Raw genomic sequence first — 27,648 nt, 5'->3', positions numbered from 1 at the left:
AATATGAGGACCTGGGGAACACCACCATCTTAATGCCTGGCTTGTGGGCTTCCCAGGGACACCTAGTTGGCACCTTGGAAAGCAAGATCCTGAACTGGTTTGACCTGTCAGAGCTCGGAGGAGGTCCCATAGTTCACTAGCCAGCATGGTCACCTGCTCCCCTTCACCTTTCTTTCTAACTACAGGGCTCCTGTGCTTCCTGCAGAGTTTGGTAGACTAACCACAACAACTGACTATCTGGCTATCATGGCACAGGACAGAGGAGCCCTGTCGGGAAATGTGGAATGGTGGAAACACTTTATAAATTCCCTAGTAAGCTCTAGGTACTTTGCACAGGAGTAAACACCGGAGGGAAAAAGAGTCCTTGGTAAAGGCAGACCAGAATCTGCTGCTATGAGGAATTTTTTTTTTAATTGAATCAATAAAAGGCTCATCGTGTTTCAGGGATGAAATCCTCTTCTTCAGAAGCTGAGTCTTTACAAATCATAGCTGATTATGATTATCTTTACTATCTCACTAGGATTTCCTTATAACATTGGACCTTGGTCCACCTTTTCCGACTTCCAAAGGTAATGCAATGTCTTTTAACCAAACTTTTGGCCACTTTTCCCCATGCCAAAATGATGAATTTTAAAAAAATAATGCAAGAGAAACCAAGAATACTTACGTAGAAGCCATGTATTGCTATTTCCAGATTATTATTGACCAAATATTGTTAACAGCAGAGAAAAAGAGAACATGCAAACCTTATATATGCCCAGAGGCCCTGATCTATTCCCACATTTCTGCTTTGATCCCAAGCATTTGAGACAAGTTCTGGATAGGCTGACAGCAAGCTTTGGCAGCATTCTGACACATTAAGCAACACATGACCCTTCCCATAGCCCCATACCTTGGAAAATGTAGATAGGCGAGGCAACGTATGCCAGCGAAGCGATTTGTGAGCCCAGTCACCCATTGCTGATATGAACCCCAAATGGTTTTTCACGAGCAAAGACGCAGCGTGTTACATGGAGGAAAATGGCTGAGCTGGTGTGTGTTTGTGGGTGGAGAGAAGAGCCGCTTTCTCAACCACGGGCCAATGAAGAGACAAGGAGCAACGCAACACACTGTGCAAAACAAGAACCTGGTCGTTCGCCTGTTGCATGCTTCCTGTTGGGGTTTGTGGGATGGAGTGGTTGCTGTGCCAACAAGGGTGTTGGGCCCTACTGAACACCCTCTTTTGACAGTTTGCTACTAACTCGTGAAGGCCTCCACCTTCTGCTCTTGTGGAAGACGTACAGAGTCTAAAAAGAGGCAGGGCGAGGCCTAAAAACCGAAAGCCACATGCCTAAATTGCATGTGTCCTAAAGCCACATGCCTAAAGCTGAAATCAGCCTTCTCCACCCCAGGGCTCTCCAAATGGATTGCAACCCCCAGCATTCCCAGTTAGAACAACAGCCATACTGGCTGGGGATGGTAGAGTTTGTAGTCCATTACACTGCCAAAGGGCTGCAGTATTTCACTGATGGTGCAAATGCAACCCACACAAGCTGACAGGTTCGTGGTCTCTTTCGACTCTAAGGACTTTATCACATGAAAATCGTGAGATCGCAATTAACATTTTCACAGACAATTGCAATTAAAGTGCCATTATTGCGGGAATAAATAGGCAATAAACAGCAACAAATCATTCATGGGGAAATCCTGTGAATGATTTGTAACTGTTTATTCCCAGGATAATGGCTCTTTAAAAGTCCTAGCAAGGATGTGACAGTCCAGATCAAATTATTAGTGGTGCCAGGTTCAGAGCAAAGAGAGTGCTCATTTTCGGGGGGGGGGAGGAAGGTGGGGGGATGCAGAAGATAGTCTTTTTCCAAATGCTGTTTTCTTTTTTCATTGCAAAATGGACATTTGTCTGTTTTATATTGCAAAAGCTGCTTTTGGTATATTTGTCCCTTCTGAGAAAATCTCAAAAACCAAAACAAAACTGTGCCCTTCCATTTTTATCAGGGATAGAGGTGGCAACCTCAGAACCAGAATGCTATTGGTACGATGATGCTCTGTCATAGAGCCATCAGACTTTTACCAATGTGGGGCCTTACAGATGTTATTGGACTACAGCCAGCTGCAAATGTTGGGTCTTACAGCCCAACACACCTGTAAGGAATCAACTTGGAGAAGGTATCTATAGCACAACAACAGTAAAAACAACTTCCCAGCATGGAAACGGAGAATGGAACAATATAAAAACTTTGAAGTGAGTCACCCTTTTGCAATTCACAGAATAGCATATAAAATATTTATGTGCTAGGAACAGAAAAAGAGAGAGCCAGTATGGTATAGTGGTTTGAGCACTGGAGTACAACTATGGAGACCAGCATTCAAGTCCCCACTTGGCCATGGAAACCCATTCGGTGATCTTGGACAAGTCACATTCTCTCAGACTCGGAGGAAGGCAACAGCAAACATTCCCTGAACAAATCTTGCTAAGAGAACCCCATGATAGATTAGGGTCTTCATAAGTCAGAGGCAACTTGAAGGCTCACAACAACAACAGAAAAAGACCTTTACTGAATAGCCAGTGTACTGAATATAGCCTTTCATCTGACCTTCATCTGGTTGCAGATACCCCACAGAAGTGTTAGATCACACTGGGTGTGGCTGGTCAAGCAGTATGAGCAAGAAATTGAACTATAAAATGACTATCAAACAAATGCCTGCAGCACTAACTAAAGAACTCCTGGATTTTAAGAGTGCTAGAGTCACTTTAATTGAAGGCTCAATAACAGTAGCCCTTGGCTGAGCAAACTAGCTGGGGAGCCTTAGAGAACACAAACATTTCCCCACTCAAATATCCAGATTTTGATGTGTGTGTGTGTGTGTTATGTGCCTTCAAGTTGTTTCAGACTTATGGTGACCCTAAGATGAATCATGGGCTTTTCTTTGCAAGGTGTGTTCAAAGGAGGTTTGCCATTGCCTTCCCTTGCACCTTGCACCCTGACCAAAATATGCCAGACTTCTGGCTGGTCACCTCAACAACCTCCTTTAATTTGGTTAGGTAGCTGCAGACGCTGCAGTTCAGGTCTCTTTCACACTAGACAGTTATAGCACTTTGATACATGGCTACATCCTACAGAATTCCTGGATTTTGTTGTTTGGGAAGCATTAGAGATCTCTAGATGAGAATTCTGAATACTCCTTAAAACAATGAATCCACAGTCCTGAGTCTGCGAGACCTGAGCAGGTCTGTTGATGATAGGGTGACTTGGAGGTATCTCATTCAAAGAGTCACCGTAAGTCAAAGTAAACTTGAAGGCAGTTAACAACAATAAATTGAAAATCCCAGGATTCCATAGGATGCAGCCACTGCCAGTCACATCATTAGCGGGGTGCGGACCGCACCAGGTGGCTCCCTAAGCCGGAATGACACCATTTCTGCTCAAACACTTGTATTTTGGCAGAAACATTGTGAAATGTGCCTGTGTCTCTTTAAAATGCTTTAAGAGATGGTGGGAGTGAGGTGAACATCAGTGGGAGAAGAAAGGGGGGGGGGCTCAGGATTTTTTAAAATTCAAATTTCAAAATTTAAATTTTTTACATTTTTTAAGAATTGAATTTTTAAAAATTATTCTTTAAAACTTTTATTTAAAAACATTACGTTTTAACCAAATCTTCACTATGTATATGTAAATACATTTAGGTTATGCATATAATATTGTAATTTGAAGGTATAATTCAAATTTTGCTAGTTGTTTATGTCACAACTATTAGCATTACATTCAGTGACATATGGGAATTATGATTTATAAGTAACGTTAGTGCAATTTTTTTTTACTAAGGATTCTATATGGTCTGAAATGGGAGCAGGAAGTCAGTGAGGGGGGTGACGCCATGAGTGACTGCACTGGGTGACACCAACCCTAGGGACGTAACTGGTCACAGCAACTGAAGTGGTATCAAAGGGGTTATTCACATGTTTTTAGTGTGACTATGCGAATAATCTCACTCATGCATTCCGGGCTTGTTATTCACACTTCTATGCACATCTCTATGAGTTTGCTTGCTCACATGTGTCAGCACTCGAATAAAGATGGAGTCGATGATACAAATATATTCAAAGTACATTCAAACAGTGGTGGCGTCACTAGTGTTGGTGTCACCCACTGTGGTAGCTCATGATGTCAAACCCCCCATTGACCTCTTTCAATAGCACACCATACAGAATCTTTAGTATAGTTTTTGTACTATCCTTACTGATTAATCATAATTCCTGCATATCATTGAATGTCATGGTAATAGCTGTGATATAAAACAACTGGCAAAATTAAAATTATGCTTTTGAGTTACAATATCATATGCACAACCTGAATACATTTAAATATACATAGTTTCATGTGGTTGAAGTAAAAACCTGGTAAAAGGTGATATTTTTAAAGAAAAATCTAAACAAATTAAATATTTTTTTATAATTTAAATACTTAAAATTAAAAAAACTTTGGGGCCTCTTCTTTCTCCTCCCACTGAGCCTCACCCCACTCACACCATTTCTTCAGCATTTTAATCTGACACAGGTATATTCCATAATCCATTTCTGCCAAAAAGAAGATGTTTGAGGAGCAGTGGTGTCATTCCCCTTTAGGATGTCACTGGTGCAGTCTACGCATGCGGGGGGGGGGGGTTTCCCCATAATAATAATAATAATAATAATAATAATAATAATAAATTTTATTTTTACCCCGCCTTTCCAAAATATGTTGAAGGCATGTGGAGTTTTATTCTTGTTTATCCCAGGTCTATTCATGTTGTTTATTCACACAGCCAAGAATCCGAATCTTTGGGGGAAAAGTGTGTGTGTGTGTGTGTGTGTGTGTGTGAAATCCGACATCGATTATCCAGGGTTAAGTGGGGGTTCCTCCCCCCAATTAATTGGATGCATTCAAAATGCATGTGAGTAACAAAGATTCAACTCAGATTCTATCTACATTATTTTCATTATCTAAATAACCCCTCCAAATGTAGTGTGAAACAGAGGCATAATATAACCCTATTAATGTTCTTCCATATTCCCACAGCATCTCATGGAGTCGGAAAATATTTCCAGGATTATGCTCTTAAGTTTTGAATGTATCACAGAAATCTCTCATCTATGAGATAATGCTAGGCAAGCTTCTTCTTATAACAGCATACAATGCAGACATTCAGCTACATTGGTAAGAAGAGTCAGATTCAGTTAATTTACATTAAGCACTACTGTGCCCCACACAAGCACCTGAAAAGATCCAAAGATTATCGCCCAAAGATTATCAGGCAACAACAAATACAGTATTTTATTTGGTAACATCTACATTACATTTTAGCTCCTCTGCTGGAAATGCAAGCAGAGCTTCCTAGAAAGTGCTGCTGGGATCGACCATTTTACTTATAATCTCAAGCAAAGTAGTCTATTCCAGCAGTACTTTCTAGGAAGCTCTACTTGCATTTCCAGCAGAGTAGCTAAAATATAATGTAGATATTACATTACATAGCTAAATAAAATATTTGTTTTTGCTGTTTCTAAGATGCTTTAAAAATCACTTGCAAGAAACACAAAGACTATTGTTAGATTTTGCAGGAGAAAAGAAAATCCTCCTCTGCACACTGTATCACATGTAGAAAACCAACCAGACTACCCAGATCCTTCTCCATTAAGAAGTATGGTTGCCCCCCCTTCAACCCATGTCAAATTCCACTGTTAAACCTCTGACAAATATTTTAAGTTCATTGTGTGATTACATGAATTATGACTTACCCAAGGAGAAATGAAGGAGCTATCTGAGTCGGTCAGTGCTAGCCATCTCACCTAGCTGGATTGCTCTATAAACCGCCCCACCCCGGCCTTAAGCTTTCCCCCACCTTCTGGGAGGACAGGTAAAGCAAACTGGTCATTTGCATAAGGGAAGGAAGGAGGTGAGGTCCTGGATGCTTTAACTCTGTCAGTGCCACACTCATTCCACCTCCATTATCCTTAGCCACTGCATCCCTTCCAGGGATGTGTGGCTGAGAACCAGTGCTACCTCAGGAAAGGTCAGACCAGGGTTGCAAGAAGCAAGAATTTGCCAAACAGTAGCCTGAGGGCACTGTTTTTCGTGCATGGTAGGATTCAAGCAGGGATTCCCAAACTTTGGTCCTCCAGGTGTTTTGGACTTCCAACCCAGAAGACCCAGCCAGCTTGGCCAATGGTCAGGAATTCTGGAAGCAGAAGCCCAAAACATCTAGAGGACCAAAGTTTGGGAACTACTGCCAGAACTTTAAAAAGTTCCTTCTTTTTGGAATATGACTCTCAATTCCCTCTCGCAACAAAATCACCATTAGTCCAGAAAATACACCTTTCCAGTTTCTAGTTCAAGTTTCCAAGACATGAATCCTTTAGAGTGGCATCCAGTTTATGCACTATAGAGGGAACTGAGCCTTTAGTGGTTTGAGCATTGGATTACAACTCTGGAGACCAGAATTCGAGACCTGCTTGGCCAATGGGTGACTTTGGGCAAGTCAGCCTCAGCCAGGGAAGCCAATAGCAAACCTCCTCTGAACAAATCTTGCCAAGAAAACCCCATGCTAGGTTCGTTTCAGAGTTGCCATAAGTCAGAAATGGCTTGAAGGCACACAACACACAGAAAATCATTTGCAGAGAGATTTTCCCATATCCAAGGCTGCCACCTGCAGCTAAATTTGACACACACATTCCAAAGATTTTCTTTAAACATATATGCCTGTATCAGATTACCAGTTGACTAAAAGAAAGGATAGAAGGAAAATGAAAACATGTCTAATATAGATTTGTCCTCTTACAGGTATGGTCTCTCTCTTTTCCCATTTTCCAGTACAGAGCCAGTGTTGTATTGATCTGAAAGTGGAAGTTGTCAATTTGGCTATTTAAAAAATCTCACAAATGCAATCCTCTTTTAAAAGCCATGTATGCACATAGCTGTCATAATATCTTCTGGTTATTGTTAATGGCGTAAAGAAACCAATGAACAGTATTGCTAGGAATCATAACAAAGCCTCTCTGTTTTGCTAATGCTTTCACCTTCATTTCTTAAGTGCAAATGTTCACCATCTGATTTATAGAGAAAGCTACAGAGGCTGCATCTACACTGCAGAATTAATATAGTTTGATACTGCTTTAACAGCCATGGGTCAATGCTATGGAATTATGGGATTTATAGTTTTGTGAGATATTTAGCCTTCTCAGTCAAAGAGCTCTTGTGCCACAACAAACTAGAAACATCAAGGTTCCTTAGGATGGAGTCATGACAGTTAAAATGGTGTCAAATTGCATTAATTCTGCAGTGTGGCAGCAGCCTTGTGTTCATAAGCTTTAAAAAAAAGATCCAAATTGAATTTTCATCTACCTGCATTGGCCAAATTCAGTAAGTACAGATGCTCCCAGACTGGAGAAGACCATGTTGCACCTGCCTGCCATGTGGCTGTCAAAAAGGAAGAGCCTTTTAGGGGGAAAAAGTTGGTAATTCAGCACCATAAATATAGAGTAATACATAAGTGTTCCTACCTACACTTTTAAAAACTAAGCATTGTTAGCATTCTCTTTCCCCTCTTGCTGAAATATGAGGTTTCGTATTTTCATATCTAGAATCAGACATATTTTTAAGAGATCATGGTGACATTTGGAACACTAGAAAGTTTCACATGTCCAAAGACATGCAGAAGACCTAGAAAGCTACAAAAAGACTACATAAAGATTAAATGGGTTTGCTGATCACTCTATACCCCCCCCCCCCGGCTTTCCTCATATTCTCTTACAGTAGAGACTGAGGGAATCACATCACAAATCCTTTGCAGCCCAATCCTATGCAATAGCAGTTGTCCTAAAACCCAGTGAAATCAATCAGATGTACCAAAGTTTGCACAGGACCAGGTTACATGGCTATGCGTATCAACATAAGAGTAAATCCAACCAAAAACTGTGAGATTGACTTCTGATTAAAAGTAGGATCTTGCTGTAAAAAGTCATTTATGTCAATGGCCGTGTCTATTTCCCATAGTGAGAAATTCCCTGGAAGGGCTATGCATCTCAGTGAAAGTCTGGGCTAAATTTAGAATTATGGCATCTACATTTCCCCTGCAACCCACAAATGCAGGAACAAAATAGTGGCTCAAGGAGACAGATAGAAACTGAAAGAACGAAGTGCCACTGAGCACTTGCTCACCCCAGTAATTTTTCCCAATACCAGAAAGTTTGCATACAAATCCTTTCATAGACAAATCTACTCCATCAACTTTGTATGGCTATTCATTTTGATATTTGCTTTCTTTCTTTTCTTTTCTTTTTTTGTAGCCTATGTTTTAATGTTGATGGATGATTAATATTTTTATTGCATTCATTGTTTTGCACTGATGACTTTTAATGATTTTATTTTTCAAGATTTTTAAAAATGAAGTTGTTAGCTGCCTTCAGGGCTATTTTCTTTTCTTTAGTGGAAAGGTAGAATAAAATGTCAAACAAGCAAGAAACCCAACCATTCTTCTTTGCGCCTATGACTTGTGCTGGGTTTTGGGAGACCTGGTGTGCTGTGCAGAGACTGTATGTGACTTCTAGGGCGGACAAGCTGCACAAGGAAGTGGGTGTAAAAACAATTCTCACTGGTGCTTCTGCTGAGTTGCCACATTGCTCTGTCACTATCCCAGCTCAACTGAACCTGCAGGAACTGCCTACAGAGAAAGTGCAAATAGGCATCCTGCAGCCTCTCTATAAACCACTATGTAAAGTAAAATAGAATTGAGCTTAGCCAGATAGCTTCTGAGTGCATACTTGTGGGTGACAGAGCTCAAGCATGCACACTATGGCATAACCAAGATTATGAGAATCATGGTGCCCATAGTTATATGTGGCCTTTGACAAGGTCCATTGCAGTCTTTGGGATCCCAACTTATCCTCATAGCACCCAGCACTTAGGGACAAACCTGCTGTTTCTGGCTGAAAACATTAAAAACGGTCATAAAACACTTTTAAAAGTCGTTGCAGGGCTCCCTCACCCCTGAACAGCCAGATCCTACAATTGCCAACAAGCTAAAAGACAACTGAAAGTGATGCGATGTTACTGCCAGTTGCCCCACATAGTGGCTGCATACACTTCTTCTGTGACCCTCTGGAAGATCTGAAAATCAATCAGTGCATATTACCAAGTTCTGGATCTTGGCTAAATGCAATTCATTGGTAGTCCCATTGAATCAATGGAATTTACATTTTTAATTTATCATTAATAAATGAACCTACTCTAGTCAGAACTAGCAATTGGATCCAGGCGTATGTGAATGTCTTTCAGCTGGCTTGACTCAAGAAACTTACTTGGTGCAAGAGGTTGGGTTGTTGCACTCAGTACCATGTTCTGCCTATTAAGCATATAGATTTACAAGCCAGTCAACCTCCTCCAGGTGTGTTGGGGTGTAACTCCTAGAAGTCCCCATTTGTTCAGATTATAAGAATTGTATTTTTATACAGTCATAAGGTATGACAAAGACACATAGGTATGCAGAGCTAAACTATTTTCTCCTCTTCCTGCTTAGTTAGTCATCCTATCATGAAACCACCACCTTTTCTAGAGATTCTCTCGCCCACTGCCCATGTCCCAGGGCATTTCTTCAGTTTTAAAATTGTTGTCCTGGAATAATGTCATAACCCAGTTCTAAGTGGGAAGCAAAGCTTTTGCAGGTGGGAATAAACATGTTTAGGGATAGGGCTTTTAAAATCTCCTGACTCTGGCAGTTTTCTAAAACAAACATGGAGACAATGCCAACATGCCCTTGCCATAATTTGAGTTAAGTGCCATCATCTTGAGCAGTGGTACTCACCCGATAGTGGTAAGATGAGCCAGCATTCCCAGGCCAATGACCATAAATGTGAAATTCTGAATAAACTGACCCATTGCTTATTCATGTGTATTCCTGCCCTCCCCCATTTTTATAGTCCAGAATTTTGGGAATGGGCCAAGTTACAAATTGAAACAAAAAGCATTTGTATCTATTTATCAAAGGAGGGATCGCCTAGCTATCAGGGTGGAGAGAATATACCTTCTCCAAATGAATGTGTGAAAGGAACCCCAGATCCTTTGTCCTCAAAATAGTGGATGTTCCCCCAAATATTGTTTGGCTGCCCTTCTTGGGGCTGGGCCTGTGCATCCAGAGCCTCTCTCACAGGGACAGATACCTGGGAGGCGTGTACGTTGGCATTTGCACATTGCTGCCAATTAGTTCAGCTCCAGCCAGTGCCCCAGGGTGTGGCCTCTGGCATCCACATGTTCCCATCCTCACCCTGCTATTTATGGCACAGCCAAGAAGACATAGGTAATCTGAAGTGCCAATGCGGAACAAGAGCCAAAGTGGCCAGACACTTAAGCACCATGATAGCTTGAATCTTCCTTAGGAAGTTTGTTCCCACTATAGAATCACATTTATAGAGTTGGCAGAGACCCCAAAGGCCATCCAGGCCAACCCTCCTGCCATGCAGGAACACACAATCAAAGCACCCCTGACAGATGGCCATCCAGCCTCTGTTTAAATACCTCCAAAGAAGGAGACTCCACCACACTCCAAGAGAGTGTGTTCCACTGTCAAACAGCTGTTATTGTCAGGACATTCTTCCTAATGTTGGGGTGGAATCCCTTTTCCTGTAGTTTACATCCATTGCTCCATGTCCTAGTCTCTGAAGCAGCAGAAAACAAGCTTGCTCCCTCCTCAATATGACATCCCTTCAAATATTTAAACAGGGCTATCATATCATATCTTCTTCTCCAGGCTTCTCTTATCCAGGCTAAACATACCCAGCTCCCTAAGTCTCTCCCCATTAGGCATGTTTTTCAGACCTTTCACCATTTTGGTCAACCTCCTCTGGACACGCTCCAGCTTCTCAACACCTTTTTTGAATTGTAATGCCCAGAACTGGACACAGTACTCCAAGTGAGGCCTGACCAAAGCATGATGTGATATTATCATGCTTTTCACAGGATTTCAAGGGCAGACCCTGCCATAAAGAAGAATGAGGCAACTGCCTCAAGTGGCAGATAATAAAATGAGCTGTGTGTGTCTCTCCCCCGCCCAAACTGGCCTACTGCCCTTGTGTTTGTCCCTTTGTCAATAATGAAGTTAAAGTTCAACTACCAGTCAGAATTTGTACACAGGAATACAGGAGGGCAGCTTCTGGTCCTTTGACTCAGGCAGCAAAATGTCTTGAAGTGGCCCTGAGGACACCTGTCCATTTTGAAAAACAACACAAAAGGGGAGAGGGGTGGAGGTTGACAAGTACGGCCTTTCCCATGGCATCTCCATACCAGGCAAGGCTTTTCCCATTTAAATATTTATTTATTGACTTTATATCTCAACTTTCCCCAAAAATGGGATTCAAGGTAGTTCTGGAAGTCCTTACATCTTAATTAATGGGTTACTGTGGTCAGTCACTTTGGAGGTAATGAATTACAATACAACCAGGCATTATATTTTGGCCTCATTCCCACTTACTGTTGATTCGGGATCTGATCTGAATCGATGAATCAGGTCGGCAGCACAGCGTGGTTCACATTACATCTGCGCTGATCGACACAGCTCCGGAAGAAGGCTGGAGATGAGTGAAGGCCGGGAACAGAGCAGGCCAGGGATGGAGAGGCCGATGACGGGAGAAGGCTGGGGGCATTGTAGCTGCCTCCCATCACAGGGAGCGGATTCGAGTCCGCATGGTTCACATTGGGCTGAATCAACTTTTTTCAAAATAAATCAATTCAACCAAAAAGAACTAGAAAAAACCAGTGTCTTTTTGACATGGGTTAAATGGATCTAGAGCATGGCCCCCCTTTCGGAATCGCTTCAGCAATTCGAATTAAGTGGGAACTAGGGTCGTTTGAATCGGTTCAAACCGATTCATGATCTGCTTTAAAAGGTAGTGGGAATGAGGCCTTTTTGGGTGTTATTTCCAATAATCAAGTGACAAAGGAAAGAACATACCCTCCAACATTTCATAGATAAAAACAAGGAAACATATGGCCAAGCAACTTTAGAATTTAGTCAAGATGGCAAAAGCTCTTAATGAGGAATATCACACAAACTAGGAGAGGCTGCAGGAGTTTGCTTTGGCCTGATCCTATTGGGAAAGGCAAAATCCTTCCCTCTCTCCCTTCAGTTAATTGAAAGAAAATTACTTCTGCACTTTGATCTCAGTTTGCAGCAAATGAAGTAAACTGAGGGACAAAGGGGGAAAGTAAGAGCAAGAGAGAGAAACTGGGACATTTTAAAAGTAGCTAAAAAAATGGGACAACAGCAGATTAATTGGGACTATCTGCCAAACCAGGACAGTTGAAGGGTATGGAACACATTTTGGGTGTAGCATCCTCAAATTACTTTTAAAGCAGCAGGGTGTGTGGGTGGGTGGGTGGGTGAGGGGAATCAACATTTCTGTCATTGTCTTATCAATCCAATCTCCTACATTCCTAAACAACCTTACTGAACTTTAAAAAAAACAACACTGGTGCTTTCCAGACCACCCAAAAGGGCGGTCTGTAAAGTGCCTTCATTTGCTGCACGGAGGAGCCTCAGCAGCCAAACCGCGCAACTGCTCCGCGCAGCAAAAAGAAGTTGCAAAAAGCAGCTTCTTTTTGCGGCACCATTATGACGCCGCAAAGTGCCAATGGCACACTTGCGGCATCTTAATGGCGCTGAGACGCTAAGCATCCAATACGTCAAGATAGCGGCGCCCATGTAGAATGGGTGCCGCCATTTTGTACATGCTCAGCAGGTACTAGGGTTGGGGGCGTCCGGAAAGGACGCCCCTTTCTAACCCTAGTACGTGCCGAGCACGTACTATCGGTGCGTGTAGAACACGCCACTGTTAAGTTATCCCTGCAGCTTTGTTGTGAGTTACAGAGGCATTGCTTTTAAAGGGTAGTTCTTCTCCCACCTTTGGCTCAGAGGCCTGCCACCACATATTGGCAACAGACTCTACTTATGAGAGCCTTGGAGCTGTTTCCTATTATAATGCTGTGAGTCCACTTTTAACTGCCACAGATACATCTCATGGATTTCTGGGATTTGCAGTTTAGTGTCGGGCACTTAGAATTCTCTGTTGGAAAACTCCAGTGTCTCTCCAAACTACAAGCTCCGGGATTCCTTAAGATATCATGCAACCACAGCATTTAAAGCAGAGTTATAGTCCTATAATTGTGTAGTATGAAAGGACCCCAGGTGTCCTCAGCCATTGCAACTAGAGGACTATAGGGTGAGGAGGAACCTGCTGAATGACTTGTACTACTGGCTCTATCTTTGTACCTCTTAGCCTGCCTTAATAATCGGTTCCTGTGAGAACCAGATTGCCCTGACAGCAGATTTTAAAAAAACTCCCTTTATTGAATAACTGAGTCATCCATAGGACACGTGCAGTCTTCCAAAGGACAATCATTCTCTCTCTCTCTTTCTCTCCCCACCTGACCAAAGAGGCACATGAATTAACCGAAACAGCCTGCCTGGGAGAATCTACCTTTTAAAATCTGGTCTAAGGCGAGGTTGCATACTATCACCGTATTTATTCAACTTGTATGTAGAAAATATTGTTTGTACAGCAGGCTTAGTGTCAGAGGCAGCAGGAGTGAAGATCAGAGGAAGGAATATTAATAATGTAAGGTACGCAGATGACACAATGCTACTAGCAGAAACCAAGAAGGACCTGGAACAATTACTGAAGAAGGTCAAGGAGGAAAGCATCAAGGTGGCTTAATGCTAAACATTAAGAAAACAAAAACAGTTACCATGGAAGAGCTACAAGGATTCATCCTAGACAACAGAAATATCAAAATAGTCAAAGTGTTCCCATACCTTTGATCAAATATAGACCTGAATGGAGACTGCAGTGAAGAAATCAGAGGAAGACTAGGATTGGGAAGGGTAGCTATGGCGCGTTCCAGACGAGCGCAAAGTACGTACTAGGTACGTACTAGGGTTAGGAAAGGGCATCCTTTCTGGACGCCCTAACCCTAGTACGTACCTAGTACGTATAAAATGGTGGCGCCCATTCTACATGGACGCTGCCATTAGAACGTCACGACCACGCCGCCTCAAAACGGAGCGGCGCAGAAGTGACGTGATGGTGCCATGCGAGGGCGCCCTTTCTGCGGCACTGGAAGGAGCTCTGAAATTGAGATCCTTCCAGCTTTGTGTCGCTGGGCGCAGCCTTTAGATGGCTGCGCCAGTGACGCAAAGCAGAAAGGGGCCAAGGGGTCCCTTTCTTTTCGTCCCTGCCGCCGTCATGCCCCAAGGACACCCCTTTCCAGGCCGCGGGGAAGCAGCCTTTTGCCACTTCCCCGCGGCCTGGAAAGCGGCGGATCAGGGCCTCAGAGGCTGCCGCTGTAGCAGCTGAGGCCCCAATTCGGTGGGGAAAGGAATTGGTCTGTAAGGGGCGGTTTGTAAACCGCCTAGGAAAGAATTATACAAGATCCCAAAATACAAAGATATAATTCTGAGCACTAAAGATAGTCATCCAAGCCATTATATTCCCCATCACCATATACAGATGTGAGAGTCTGATAGTGAAGAAAGGCAATAGAAAGAAAATGAAGGCATTTGAGATGTGATGCTGGAGAAGAGTGCTGAAGCCACCATGGACAGCCCAAAAGATAAAGGAATGGGCCCTTGAACAGATCAAGCCTGAAATTTCCTTGGAAGCCAAGATGATTAAGCTGAGGCTGTTGTACTTAGGTTGCATCATGAGAAAGTATGAATCACTGGAAAAGACAATAATGCTAGGAAAGGTAGAGACCAGTAGAAGGAGTGGAAGGCCCACAGGTCAGATGGCTAGACTCAATCGGGGAGGTCATTGACCTAAGCCTTTAGGACCTCAGCAGTGCATTCGAGAACTGAGAGTCTTAGGTGTGTTACAAACGTGCCAAAGGGGCGTGCTAGGGTGAGGAAGGGGCGTAGTAGGGTTGAGAAGGGGCGTCCCTTATGGATGCCCCTCAACCCTATTACGGACCCAGTCCGTAACAAATGGCAGCCCCCGTCCACACAGGGGCCGCCATTTTGACGTAGCGGATGCTCTGCGTCTGCATGTTGCACGGCGGAAGTGATGCTGTGAGTACGTGCTTCGGCACTTGTGGCGTCTCTTTCGGGGCGCAGGAAGGAGCGCGATTTTCGTGCTCTTTCTTTGCAGCGTCCGGGAACTGCGCCGTTTAGCTGCTGTGGTTCCCGGACGCTGCAACTGGTGGTGGCGGCAGACCACCGCTTTTCGGCGGTGTGTAACCCGCCTTAGAGATGTCTCATCTATAGGGTTGCCATGAGTTGAGGTCAACTACCACTACCACCTGTAGCAGGAGAACAAGGTGGTAAGAGTAGACTCCACCACTTCACAAGGCAGATGATATTCTCCTGGGGAAAAAAAATCACTTCTGCACACAAAGGGTAGACTAGAACCTTTTCACATGTTAAGCCATTTTTCTTTTTATGGAAAAATTGATGCAGCTTTTGTTGTAAAAGTAGAAGAGAAAGTCCTTCCTTTATATCTTCATTCAGTAGTGCTTCACAAACCTCCTGTCAGGGAGATGCTGCCACCTACTGAAGGATTTTTGCAGCCATCAAAAATCCATGTCAAATACATAGTTTACTTGGCTTCTCTTTTTGCTTGTTTTCAGTATGTCCTTGAGACTGAGCCTTGTTTTAGAGTTTGTCTTTGGAGCCATTTGACAGGGAGAAGTTCAACGAAGCCTCAGGATGGAAATATAATGCCAGTGTGGCATAGTGATTTGACTGTCGGACTGTGAGTCTGGAGATCAGGGTTCCATTGCCCATTTGGCCATGGAAACTCAATGGACACGTCACACTCTCTCAGCCTCAGGATGGCAATGGCAAGCCACCTCTGAAGAAACTTGCCAAGAAAACCCCATGCTAGGTTTGCCTTAAGATCTCCCTAAACTGGAAATGACGTTAAGGCACACAACAACAATTAGTCTGAGCCTGTTTTAGAGTCTGTCTTTGGAGACGTTTGACAGGGAGCATCAACGAGGCTTCAGGATGGAAATATAATGCAATGGTTTGATTTCTTCCTGTCATGCTGTGTGTGTATGAAATTGTCCTTGTGTGCCTTCAAGACATTTCCCACTTACGGCGACCCTAAGGTCGTAATCATGGGATTTTCTTGGCAAGATTTGTTCACAGGGGCCTTTGCCTTCCTCTGAGAGTGTGTGACTTGTCCAAGGTTACCAAATGGGTTTCCATGGCCAGGCAGGGATTTGAACCATGGTCTCCAGAGTCATAATTCAACACTCAAACAACTAGGACCCACTGGCTCCTAAATCCATTTAAGACATGCGGGAAGATTACCAGGTCAGGGATTTGCTCTCTCTAACAGAACCAGGCCCAGGCTTAATAGTCTTTTCAACAATCCACTCCTGGATTCCCTCCAAGATTTCTTTTTCACCAACCTTATTTAAAAAGGGATAGGCTTGCTGGTTGTTTCTATTGTTAAACAATATATAATTGAATACTAAAGTTAGGATTGTCCATGCCATTGTATTTGCAATTTCTATGTATCATTGTGAAAGCTGAACTGCAAAGAAAGCTGGTAGAAAGAAAATCAACTAATCTGAAATGCGGTGCTGGAAAAGAGTCCCACAGATGTCATTTTGTTATTTTTGCTGTGTGCCTTCAAGTTGTTTCCAGCTTATGGCGACCCTAAGGTGAGCCTATCATATGGTTTTCTTGATAAGTTTCTTCAAAGGGGGGTTTGCTATTGCCAGCTTCTAAGGCTGAGGGAGACTTGACCAAGGTCACCTTCCATGGCTGAGCCGGGATTCAAACCCTGGTCTCCAGAGTCACAGTGCAACACTCAAACTACTATATCATGTGTCCTAGTCCAGTGCTCCAACCATTATACCACATTAGCCTGCATGGATACTGTGGACGTCTAAAATGGACTACTAAAAAGACAAATAAATGGGCCTTAGAATGAATCAAACTGTAACTCTCTTTAGAAGCCAAGCTGACTACACCGAGACTGTGCTACTTTGGCCATATAAGGAGAAGACAGGACTCACTAGAAAAGACAATAATGCTTGGTAAGGTAGAAAGCAGCAGGAAAAGAGGAAGAATGCATTACAGGTGGATAGACCTAGTCATGGAAACCTTGAGTCCTGTGCAGGGCTGGTGACTTGGAGGTCTCTCATTCACAGGGCTGCCACAAGTGAAAGTTGGCTTGATGGCAGTTAATAGCAACAACATTGTTGAACAAGTGGGAAGCAGAATGCCACATGTTCTTGTACAGATTACCTCAGGATCTATCAACAAATCCAGATCTGTCTTCTGCCCACCTTTGTAGACTAAATGATTTTCAAGGTGCCTTCCAACTGTATGATTAGAGCCATCGTAATGTAGTGGTTTGGGTGTTGCACTAGGACTCTGGAGACCAGGATTCAAATCCCCACTATAGAAACTCATTGGGTGACCTTGGACAAGTCATCCTCTCCTAGTCCGAGGGGAAGGCAATGGCAAGCCCTCTCTGAACAAATCTTGTCAAGAAAACCCTATGACTGGTTGGCCTAAGAGTCGGCATAAATTGGAAATGACTTGAAGGCACACAACAACAAGGAAGGTTGCCAGATTAAACACTAGAAAGGGCTCTTGCACCTTTATTGTTCTATAGAAATGGAAACTCCAATAGGTGTCACCTGTCAGGCAACCAGGTAAAAAGCAAGACCTGCTGAAATTGTTTTCCCTCTGGAAACACTACCAAGCAGCTTTCAGATCTCAGGGCCATCCCAAGACATTGTGCTGTCTGAACCAGAGCAAGAGATGAAACCTCCCTCCTATCTAAGTCAAAATGCACAGTATCCAAAGCCAGCTAAATTGTCTTGGTATTTGTCATTGTTGTGTACCTTCAAGTCATTTCCACTTAAAGTCAACCCATCAATGGGTTTTCTTGACAAGTTTCTTGACAAGAAGGAGTTTGCCATTGCCATCTTCTGAGGTTGAGAGAGTGTGGTTTGCCCAAGGTCACCCAGTGGGTTTGCATGGCCAAACTGGGATTCGAACCCTACTCTCCAGAGTTCTTGTCCAATGCTCAAACTACTATACCATGCTGGCTAGAAACTCTCAAAAGTGCCTTCCTTTCCTCCACTTTGGCAGTAAAAGTATAGCAGTAACTCTTTTACCTATGGTCAGTTGTTCATTCAACACAAATCAATGGGTCAAATTTTTCACAGCAGGAAGTTCAGCCCTATCATGGGTAAATATCTGTAGATCAGGCCAAAATTGGGATGCAGAGGAAAAGATATTGGCAACTGTATTTGTAGCCTGCATGGATTTTTAAAATTTAAAATAATGTGTTAATATTGTTGTTGTGCGAACTAGAAATGCCCTACTCACTTCTCTTTTAGGTTGTGGAGAACATGAAAGAGGCCTGTGTTTTTCCTGTTTTCTTTCTTGTCTCTCCATAGAAAATGGGAATTGAAAGTACAGTACTTCAATTTAAAGTCACAGGACTCCTGACTGCTGGAAAAAGCACTTTTGTTGGTTCTTCAGGTACTTGCTCTGTTTGTGCATTGTCCCAAATTTGCTAGTACATGGGAAAGCTTGGATTCTTTCTTTTTTTGCAGACTCTGAAGGGAATGTTCTTGTTTGTCATTATGAGTGGAATTGGCTGTATTTGCATTTTATGACAAGCCATGGTGTGTTCAAATCTGCCTTATTGCGCTATGTGAAGATGACCTGCTGACAAGCCATGCTTTGTTAACCAGATACAAATCACATTCCGGACTCATGATTTGTTGCTTGCTTACAAATGTCAGCTTGTTTAAACCATGATTTATTGTGACATGCAATATATCAGGTGCCCACACTGAAACAAGAGCTGCCCAAAAGGCAGGCAGAACCAGCCAGAAATGGAGAAGATAGCCATCCTTTGTTTGGTCATCTGCTGTGTAATTCATGGTTTAGACAATAAACCATGATTAGCACACATCTTATCTTAACATGTTGTATGAATATGTCCATTGCCTCCAAGCCAGTCACAGCTTTTTCTGTCATCATCTTCTAACTTGTTGTGCTTAATGAAAGTGGAACAGTCAGAACATGTTTTCAACACCTTAGAGCGGCAGAGACAGAGAAAGCTGCACTTGCTGTATATCTCCTAGTCATGCATAGGAATTTGAGTTTGGGACAAAATTGTAACTCCAACCACCATTTCATATTCTGCTATCAATCTGCAGTTTGTATGCAATAAGGGGGCAGGTCATTACATCTAGGAATGATGTATATGTGCAGAATGGTCACGTGGTGATGGCTTTCTATGGCTGTATTATTTGAGAGAGTGAGTAGGGGATCTCCTGTCACAATATTTCCAGAGGTGTGTGACCTAGACAGAAAGGTCACATGCCAGAGTGAAGGATTCTAGCTGCCTTCCCTTTAACATGGTATTTTCCATTGTTTAAGCAGTTTACTTTTAACTTGGGAGCCTTCCAACACAAAAGCTCCTGTCTGTAGTCTTCCTCACTCCAAGGAAGGCTACGATACAATAGTTTTCCACATGCGTAATGTATAAATTATGTATTATTGCTAGAAGAACAGCCCCAGCTAACCAGCATCAAAGGGAGAGAGCAGAAAAGTCAAGATTCAGCACCAGACCCTTTTTCTCAGCCATGGACTAGCAAGAAAAAAGTGTCTTTATGCATGTGCAGAATGACATACCCTCTTCAGTTAAGAATGCCAGCATTTTCAGAGAACATCAGACCCTTGCTGTGAACCTTGTCTAAACCTCTGGAACTACTGGGGAAACGTGGCAGGGATGGTGCTGTCTCAGTTGGCCCAAAATCAGAAAATACAAAATGAGATGTCAGTGAGCGCTTTTTACAATTAATGCTTAATAACTGCAAGAGATACTGTACCTGTTTGCCACTCTGTTCCTGTACGATCACTCTGTCCTCAGCAGCCTTTTGGTGGTTTTTCGAGCTACTCTCCAGGAGAGGATGAGGGTGATCCCATGAGGCTGCTTTGTGCAATCCTGAGCTCCCAACAATGCTTGTTTGGGTGTGAGGTGTGAATCTTGCCAAGTCATCCAGAGACACTGTAGGCCTCATTTGTTCAGCAGAGGAGCCACAGCTCACTAATGGATAATCCGGGCCTGTTTTATAGGGAGGCTTAAGGGAACCATGTGATGCGCTAAGAGTGGAAAGAGGGGCTCTTTTTGATCCAGAAATGAGGGGTAAAGTCTTCCCACTGATGTCTGAAAAGACTGTCATTCCTGCTCCTGAAGAGATGTGATGGTGTTGGGAGGGATCTGCATCACCCACTGGAACAGCACTCACAAACCGATACACATACTCTGGTGATTGCTCCCGGCCACTCTCAGTAGAGGCCCCTAAGTTGGCATTCTCCAGCAAATTTGAGCGGGGCAACATGTCCAAAGATGCCACCGTCTGAGTGATGGGGCCCAGTTCTTTGACATATTTAGCTGGGATGTAGAAAGGCCGAGCTTCCTTGCTTTTTCTAACATGCCACCAGTGGTCATTTGTTCGCTTCAAAAGGATGTATCTCTCATTGGGTTTGATTGATATCAGTCGCCCCTCCTTGGAGGTGTACTCAAAGGCATATTCCACTAAGACGTATGTCTCCTCCTGCACATCTCTGCCCAATGATTCCATCCTGAGAGTTTCCAAGTGACCTTCTGTATTGCAAGCAATGTCTTCTCTCTGAAAGACAAGGGGGAGATGATCTGTGGCAAGAGTGTAGACTTAGCTAAGTAAAAAGGAATACGTTTTGTAACAAGTAGAATTCAGCAACCCATATAAGAGGGAAATGTAGCAATAGTGATTGGTGGCTTCCATGTCAGTGGGGCAATGAATCCAGTCGGGATTTTAGTTAAGACTTTAAAGACGCTACCTACGATGCTAAACTCTACCCCACACAGAGGTCCAGCCACCAGCAATTCATTACCATCAACTCTGGAGGAATGTTTTATTTTAGTCTTTGCTTTTTGGCTACTTACAAAATAACACCCTATTATTTATATGAGAGTGGAGTAAAACTGGGGAAATGCCCTTAAAGAATAATAAAAGAGGAATGTGAAAACATTGCTCATTCCTCCAAACGAACTATTTATTATTCTTGAAATGCAATGTTATTATATCCTCATTAAAAAAACGCAATGTGTTACAGGTAGATTACATTTAAAATGCTGTTTCCATCTGTGGATTGTTGCATAATTATTTTGCTTCTGTCAGGCAAAGATCTGTGCAAAGTATCTCTGAATTAATTTTTTAAATTATTAATTCCCAGCTAACTCCTTTCAACAGTAAAGTAAGCTAAGCAGATCGTGCCTGGATAATAAAGGTTCAACCTTTCAGCCTTAAAGCATGCCAAATATCACAGGGTGAATACACGTTGATGAATACTGGGTAGGGTGGGGCTGGATTCAACTGGATAGTTTGCCTCCAACTGTGAAGATACAAAGCTATCTGCAGAAATTTAACACAAGGGCAATTTCTCAAACAATGATGCCTCCCAACCTTGGGCAAGGTTGACTGTGATTTTACAATTTGGCATACAGTATTTGCCAGTAGTTGTAGAGAGTGGGAAAAGTGCACTCTTCATGTAAGACCCAATTTTGCACTCCCTGCAAAGTCCCCCAAAACCTCCAGATCCTCTCCCATTTTATAATTTTTCGACTTATGGCAATGCCATTAATTTCATAGGCTCTTCTTAGGCAAGGAATACTCAGGGTTGGTTTTGCCAGGTTTCCCCCCCTCTTAATTATAGCCTACAACACCTGGCAGTCTTTTGTCCAGGTACTAACCAGAGCTGGCTCTGTTTAGCTTCCAAGACCAACCAGGATCTGATGCTTTTTAGGGTATTTAAGCTCCTCTAAAATTATTAGAAAGGGATAAAAAAAACCCTCTCCTACCTGCTTTCTCCATACTATGCTTAATGTTACACACCTCTAGCCCCATACAGACAGGCCAAAATAAAGCTGCTTCAGGTCACTTTGGAGGTATGCTGTTTAAATTATGCATGCATCCTAAGAGTCCAGAAGCTGCACCAAAGCCACAATCCAGTCTTAAGGAGTGGAGCGCAGCTTTGGCGCACCTTCCAGACTCTTAGTACGCATGCATCATTTAAACAGCATACCTCCAAACTGACCCGAAGCAGCTTTATTTTGGTCTGTCTGTATGGGGCCTCAGTCATGTTTCTGCTTTCTCAGCTTTCTCATAAGCTAGACAGTTCTAAATGTTGTCATCCTTCACAGGAGTTTATCACATGAAGGAGATAGGGAGTTTATCTCATGAATATCCTGGAAAAATAGCGTAATTACGTGAAATGATTTCAGATGACATCGCACAAAACCCACCATTAAAGTGGTCACAAAGAAGCACTAACGTGTATCTTTTTACTTTTAGGATTTCAGCGACAATGCATTTCCAGTATCACTTTATTTGTGAAATTGCATGTGATAATCGTGTGCAATTACTCGCCATTTTCACTTTATTTGCAGGATGCTTTAAATGTGCTTTAATCTCTCTTTAATGCCCAAATTAGCCCCAGTGTGATAAACTCCTTAGGGGAATTATTCCAGCCCCTTCATAATTTGGGTTGCCCTTTTTTGCACCTTTTCCAACTCTACGATAACCCATTGGAAGATGCAACTGTTAGTAGATCATGCTTAAGGAGTCCCTTTCAGTAATTGGAATTTACAAAGTTTTCTTTGTAAATGCTGTCTCACAAAGATCCCTTTGATTCAGTGAATCTATTCTAGTTGAGACTGACAGTTGAATTTAGACTGTTTATACCATAGACTTGTCATTATAATATTGGCAGATTGAAGGCTAGCATTTATTTTTCAGGGTTCAAACCCAACTCTAAGGAGTTTATCAAACGGGAGGAATTTCTCTTAAATTCGAATGAAAAGAAAGTGGGGCCAAAACGCATTCACTTAAAGTTTTGCGCAATTATGTGAATACACATAGCATTCGAACTGGCTTCCCATTGCCCAAAAATAGCATGCCATTGCCCAAATTTGCATGTGGCAGTCTATCATGCAATAACGTGAAACCACGATTGTGTTCGGACTGACTTCCCATTGCCCAAATTTGTGTGTAGTGGGTTATCACGCAATAACGTTAAACCCCATGATTGCGTTCAGATTGCCATCGGATTATACTTCCAATTTCCCTTGTCTGATAAACTCCTAAGCCATAGGGAATACCAAGCAATTCAGTGTCTGTGAATGTGGGTGTTGTGGGTGGATTCGGTCATATGTGGAGTAGGCAAACCTACAGAATGATCAGAACCTGGCACCTTAGTAGAAATTATTTTGTACAATTCATCTGTCTGTTTGTCTCCATCTCTTTTTTTCTTTAATCCCCCACATGTTTAACTCACTGAATTGCTATTATGATAATCTTTAAAGTATTTCTGTATTTTCTCCCAGCCCACAAGGTCTTCTGAGCTGATGAACAAATTAAAACAATACAAATATACTTCTTAAAAAACACACACATTAGAATCCTATTTTAAAACTCCCCAAAGCAATCTAAAAACAATCCTAGAAGCCAGTTTTAAAACAGTTAAAAGAGAGCTATTTCAAACATGAATGTCATGCAGAACAACATTATTGTTTTGTCTGCCAGTTGGAAGCTTAAAAGAGATGGGACCAGTAGGGAGTTCTACAGTTTTGGTGCTGCTACAGAGAATGCTGTACAGAAAGATAGGAACCAATGCAAAGCAATGCCCCCTCATCCCATATCAGCTAAATGACCCAGAAGAATACTATAGTCAATGGTACCAAATGCTGCTGAAAGACCCAGGAAAACCAACATGGGTGCACTCGCCCAGTTCAACTTCTGGTGTACATCATCCACCAAGGCTGTTTCTGTTCCATAACCAGACTTATTCAATTTTGGAATGGATCCCAGTAATCCTGCTTAATCCAAGAAAACTTGGAGTTGTGTTGCCACCACTTGCTCTAGAAGACCTTACTTAGAAAGGAAAGATTGTAAACCGCTCGGATTCCCAGTGATTGGGCGGTATATAAATAAATCCTATTATTATTATTATTATTATTAGAGACTGGCCAATAGTTACCTAGGGAAATGGAGCCAATTGCTTCTTTTAGAAGGCTGGAACATAGTCCCTTTTCAAAGAAGCTTTTACAGTCTCCACCACCCAATCTCACAAGCCCATCACTGGAGAAAGTGTTCTCTATTCCTCCTAGTTTGCTTTGGGGTGTGTGTGTAATGCATGGAAATTGATCAGCCCCCTACAATCTACATCTATTTCCCCAAATCCCCAAATCTTGGGGATTCTCTTTCCAGGAAAAATCAGAGGTTTGTATGAAAAAAGAAGAAAGTGGAAGGACTGACAGATGGACAGACATAGAGAGGTGCTTCCTACCATTATTAATACTAGAAACTATAGGATCATAGAATCCTAGAACCGTAGAGTTGGAAGAGACCACAAGGTCCATCCAGTCCAACCCCCCTGCCATGCAGGAGCTCTCAATCAAAGCATACCTGACAGATGGCCATCTAGCCTCTGTTTAAAGACCTCCACGGAAGGAGACTCCACCACTCTCCAAGGAAGAGTGTTCCACTGTTGAACAGCCCTTACTGTCAGGAAGTTCCTCCTAATGTTGAATTGGAATCTCTTTTCCTGCAGCTTGCATCCACTGTTCCCGGTCCTATTCTCTGGAGCAGCAGAAAACAAGCTTGCTCCATCCTCAATATGACATCCCTTCAAATATTTGGCCTACCTAGCACAGCAGTTCTTATTCTGACTGTCTAGTTCTCCCAGCTCCTAATCTGAAGTCAATTTGCTGATAAAACTGGGAAGTTGTTATGAGTTGTGTGCTAAGCTCAGCCTCTGCTGTAGACCTGCGGTTCCCTTCTCGCTGTTTCACTACCTCAGGCAGCCGGTTCTGTTTCCACAGCCTCCTCTCGCAATCAGAATCCCTTTTGTACCTAAATGTCCTTAGGAGAGATGCAGCATTGCTAGTATAATTTAAATAAATTCTTGTGCTTGTGAGGAAATGTTTATTGAAATGTGTTGGGCAATTTGGGAATGGTCTAGATTAGAATAGTCCTACAGGATCTTTCAAACTCCCTGATTTTGGACTCCAGGATTTTTCTGGGTGGAGTTGTGGGTTAATGCCTATTTAAGATGTGGGGAAAATATGAAGAGCTAGTAACATCCAGGTGATGTGCCACATGGGAGCTAAAATAGCCCAGATTTTTTTTTTGGAGGGGGGAGAGGAATATTTCCCATGAGCCCTAGCCAGCATAGCTAATGGTGGGAGTTGCCTCCAACAACATCTGCTGTCTCACATTTATCCATTCCTTGCATAGATGATGGGTTATTTATCCTTATCCCATCCTCCACTAGAGCAAGTGGAGAGAGATAGACCACATCTGTTTGTACAAAAGGACAAGCAGATTTTAGGGGATACTGTGTGTCTGTGCAGGGGGCATGAAGGTATTGTTTCCCTAGATAGAAATTGTACCCTCCCCAATGCAATTTTCCTCCAGTCCCCAAATTGCTAACAAAATTTCAAATGAGTATTTAGAACAGGGATTCTTAACCTTCTTGGTGTTATGTACCTATTTGTTAGTCTGCTGCAGACTATAGACCTCTTTGCTATCAATTTAGCAATGGGTCTAACAACTACAGTAATTTTGGAGTAGTGATGACCATATTTTAATATATCTGCAACATCTGTAGTGTGATATGAAAATATGTATGTGGTTTCTATTGGTCACAAAGTCACAGGTACTGATAATACAACTGTGATTGCTAAATTTCAGTTAAAGAGATTAATGAAAATAGAGATGTATTTTTCCCCAAGCAGTTTGCAGAGAATAGCCACTTAGCTTACTTGTATCCTCTGTTTCAGGGAAGGGAAACATCTGGCCTGCATGACAGATGCAGCCCATAGGAGTTCCCCATCAGTTCTGCAAGTGCAGGTTTCTTCAGCTATTATTTCTGATCAGATATGAAAGCTATTGAAACAGAAAGTTGTTGCATGGAATTGAGCTGTGCTTTGCTGCTGGAGAGGGAGAAAAAGCAAGGCTTTGCAGCCTGAGAAGCTGTTTCTTTCTAATGTTTAGGTGGAATCTCTTGTCCTGGAGCAGCATAGTCTCTGGAGCAGCAGAAAACAAGCTTGTTCCCATTTCCATATGACATCCTTTCAAATATTTAAACATGGCTATCATGTCACCTCTTAACCTTTTCCTCCCCAGGCTAAACACACCCAGCTCCTTCAGCTGTTTCTCATAGAGCATGGCGTCCAGGCCTGAACTGGACTAGGGCTCTCCCCTCCATTATTGGAATTGGGCCTCTTAACTCAAAAAAAGTTCTACATCTTGTCTGGTCCACAATTATTTGAAGCTCCAAAACCTTAAAATTATCTGTATCTTCTCATGCTTGTTTGTTATTGCATTTTAAAGACTCAATTAAAAATATACTTTTTAAAAAAGCACCATATGTTAACCTTAAGGGGAAGAACCATAAGAGGATCCGCAGCTGGTGAGCAGAAATTGAGCAAGCACAGAAGCCAAACTTGAGAAACCTGTTAAAACAAGAGGATGTAATCCTGTTGTGGGCTTGCATCTTCATAAGAGGACTTATGTCTGCCAGAATTAGAACTGGGCAGTTCTGTAATATCTGTATCCAGTAAAGAGCTGCTGTTACATTACTAAATACAAGAGTCAACAAAGTGACTGATGCACAATGGGACCAACACAGAATGGGATTAATGTGCATTGATCTCACACATTGGGACACTGATCAGGAAATGCTGATGCATATCAAAACACTCTTACTGGTGTCTGTTACACGTCTTCACAATTTACTAACAGGGTTTCTTAGTGTCTCTACTATATAGCCAAGAACATCCAAACTTACATAATGTACACAGTGACAGAGGATTCTGGCCAAAATTTCCTATCTATGACCGTAGCTAATTCTGCTCAGACACAATATGTGTTCATCAAGCACTCCACATTCAGCCTTCTCTATGGGTCAACTATATAGAATTTGCCAGGATTGATACATTCAAGCTCGAGTTAAGTTAAAGTTACTGTTTTGGACTACAACATATCTTCCAACTAAGCAGGTTTGTCAGGGACAATCCCGCTTAATTTTTTATCATCACACTTTTTCATCCATTTTTAAGAAATGAATTCAAAGTGCAAAGTAGCGTGCATTGAAATTAACTCACCAGGAGAGGATGGAGTCCTTCGCTTCCCAGTAGGCTCAGGCAAAATCAAACTGCTGCATCCTTCCCTAGTTTGTCTGTTCTTTCTTCTCAATAACATTTGCCATCTTGACCACACTCTGGTGCTGCTTGGCCACACATTTCCCTGTTTTTATCTGGGATTTATTCAAGGGTATTCCACAACTCTGAAAAGTCCTCATCATGGTAATCCATTATACCTGGGATGGTCTAGAAGCTGCCATCCAAAGAGTAACTTTTTTGAGCTCTCGTTGAGCAATGAGATACTGGTAGAACAGAAGCATTCTAGTCTGCATGTGTTTATAATATGGTAGTTCCCTGCAACATATTGTACTTAGGAACCATTAGTATGTTGCTTTATCCAATACAGGCTGATCCATTGCTAGGCCTGGCCTAAAACTTGACCACTCCATGCCACTATAACA

General features: G+C 42.4%; 1 protein-coding gene across 3 annotated transcripts in view; it reads right to left on the bottom strand.

Moving 5' to 3' along the window:
• The window catches only part of ARHGAP27 (Rho GTPase activating protein 27), a 76,550-nt gene that overhangs the window by 40,002 nt on the left and 8,900 nt on the right, over positions 1–27,648 (bottom strand). The window contains exon 2 of one of the 3 annotated variants that reach the window (XM_089532084.1): positions 19,887–20,690. In XM_089532084.1, the coding sequence (XP_089388210.1) occupies positions 19,887–20,642 (756 nt within the window). In that variant the 5' untranslated portion in view covers positions 20,643–20,690. Of the gene's footprint in view, positions 1–892; positions 970–5,770; positions 5,817–19,886; positions 20,691–27,648 lie in introns of those variants that run through there. The other 2 variants (XM_089532086.1, XM_089532085.1) reach the window with 2 other exon arrangements.

Source organism: Sceloporus occidentalis, unplaced genomic scaffold (genome assembly GCF_023333645.1).
Source record: "Sceloporus occidentalis isolate IW3139 unplaced genomic scaffold, rSceOcc1.0.p SCAF_7, whole genome shotgun sequence".
Taxonomy (NCBI): domain Eukaryota; kingdom Metazoa; phylum Chordata; class Lepidosauria; order Squamata; family Phrynosomatidae; genus Sceloporus; species Sceloporus occidentalis.
Note: the sequence above shows the minus strand (reverse complement) of the source record. Positions and strands in the feature narration are given on the sequence as shown.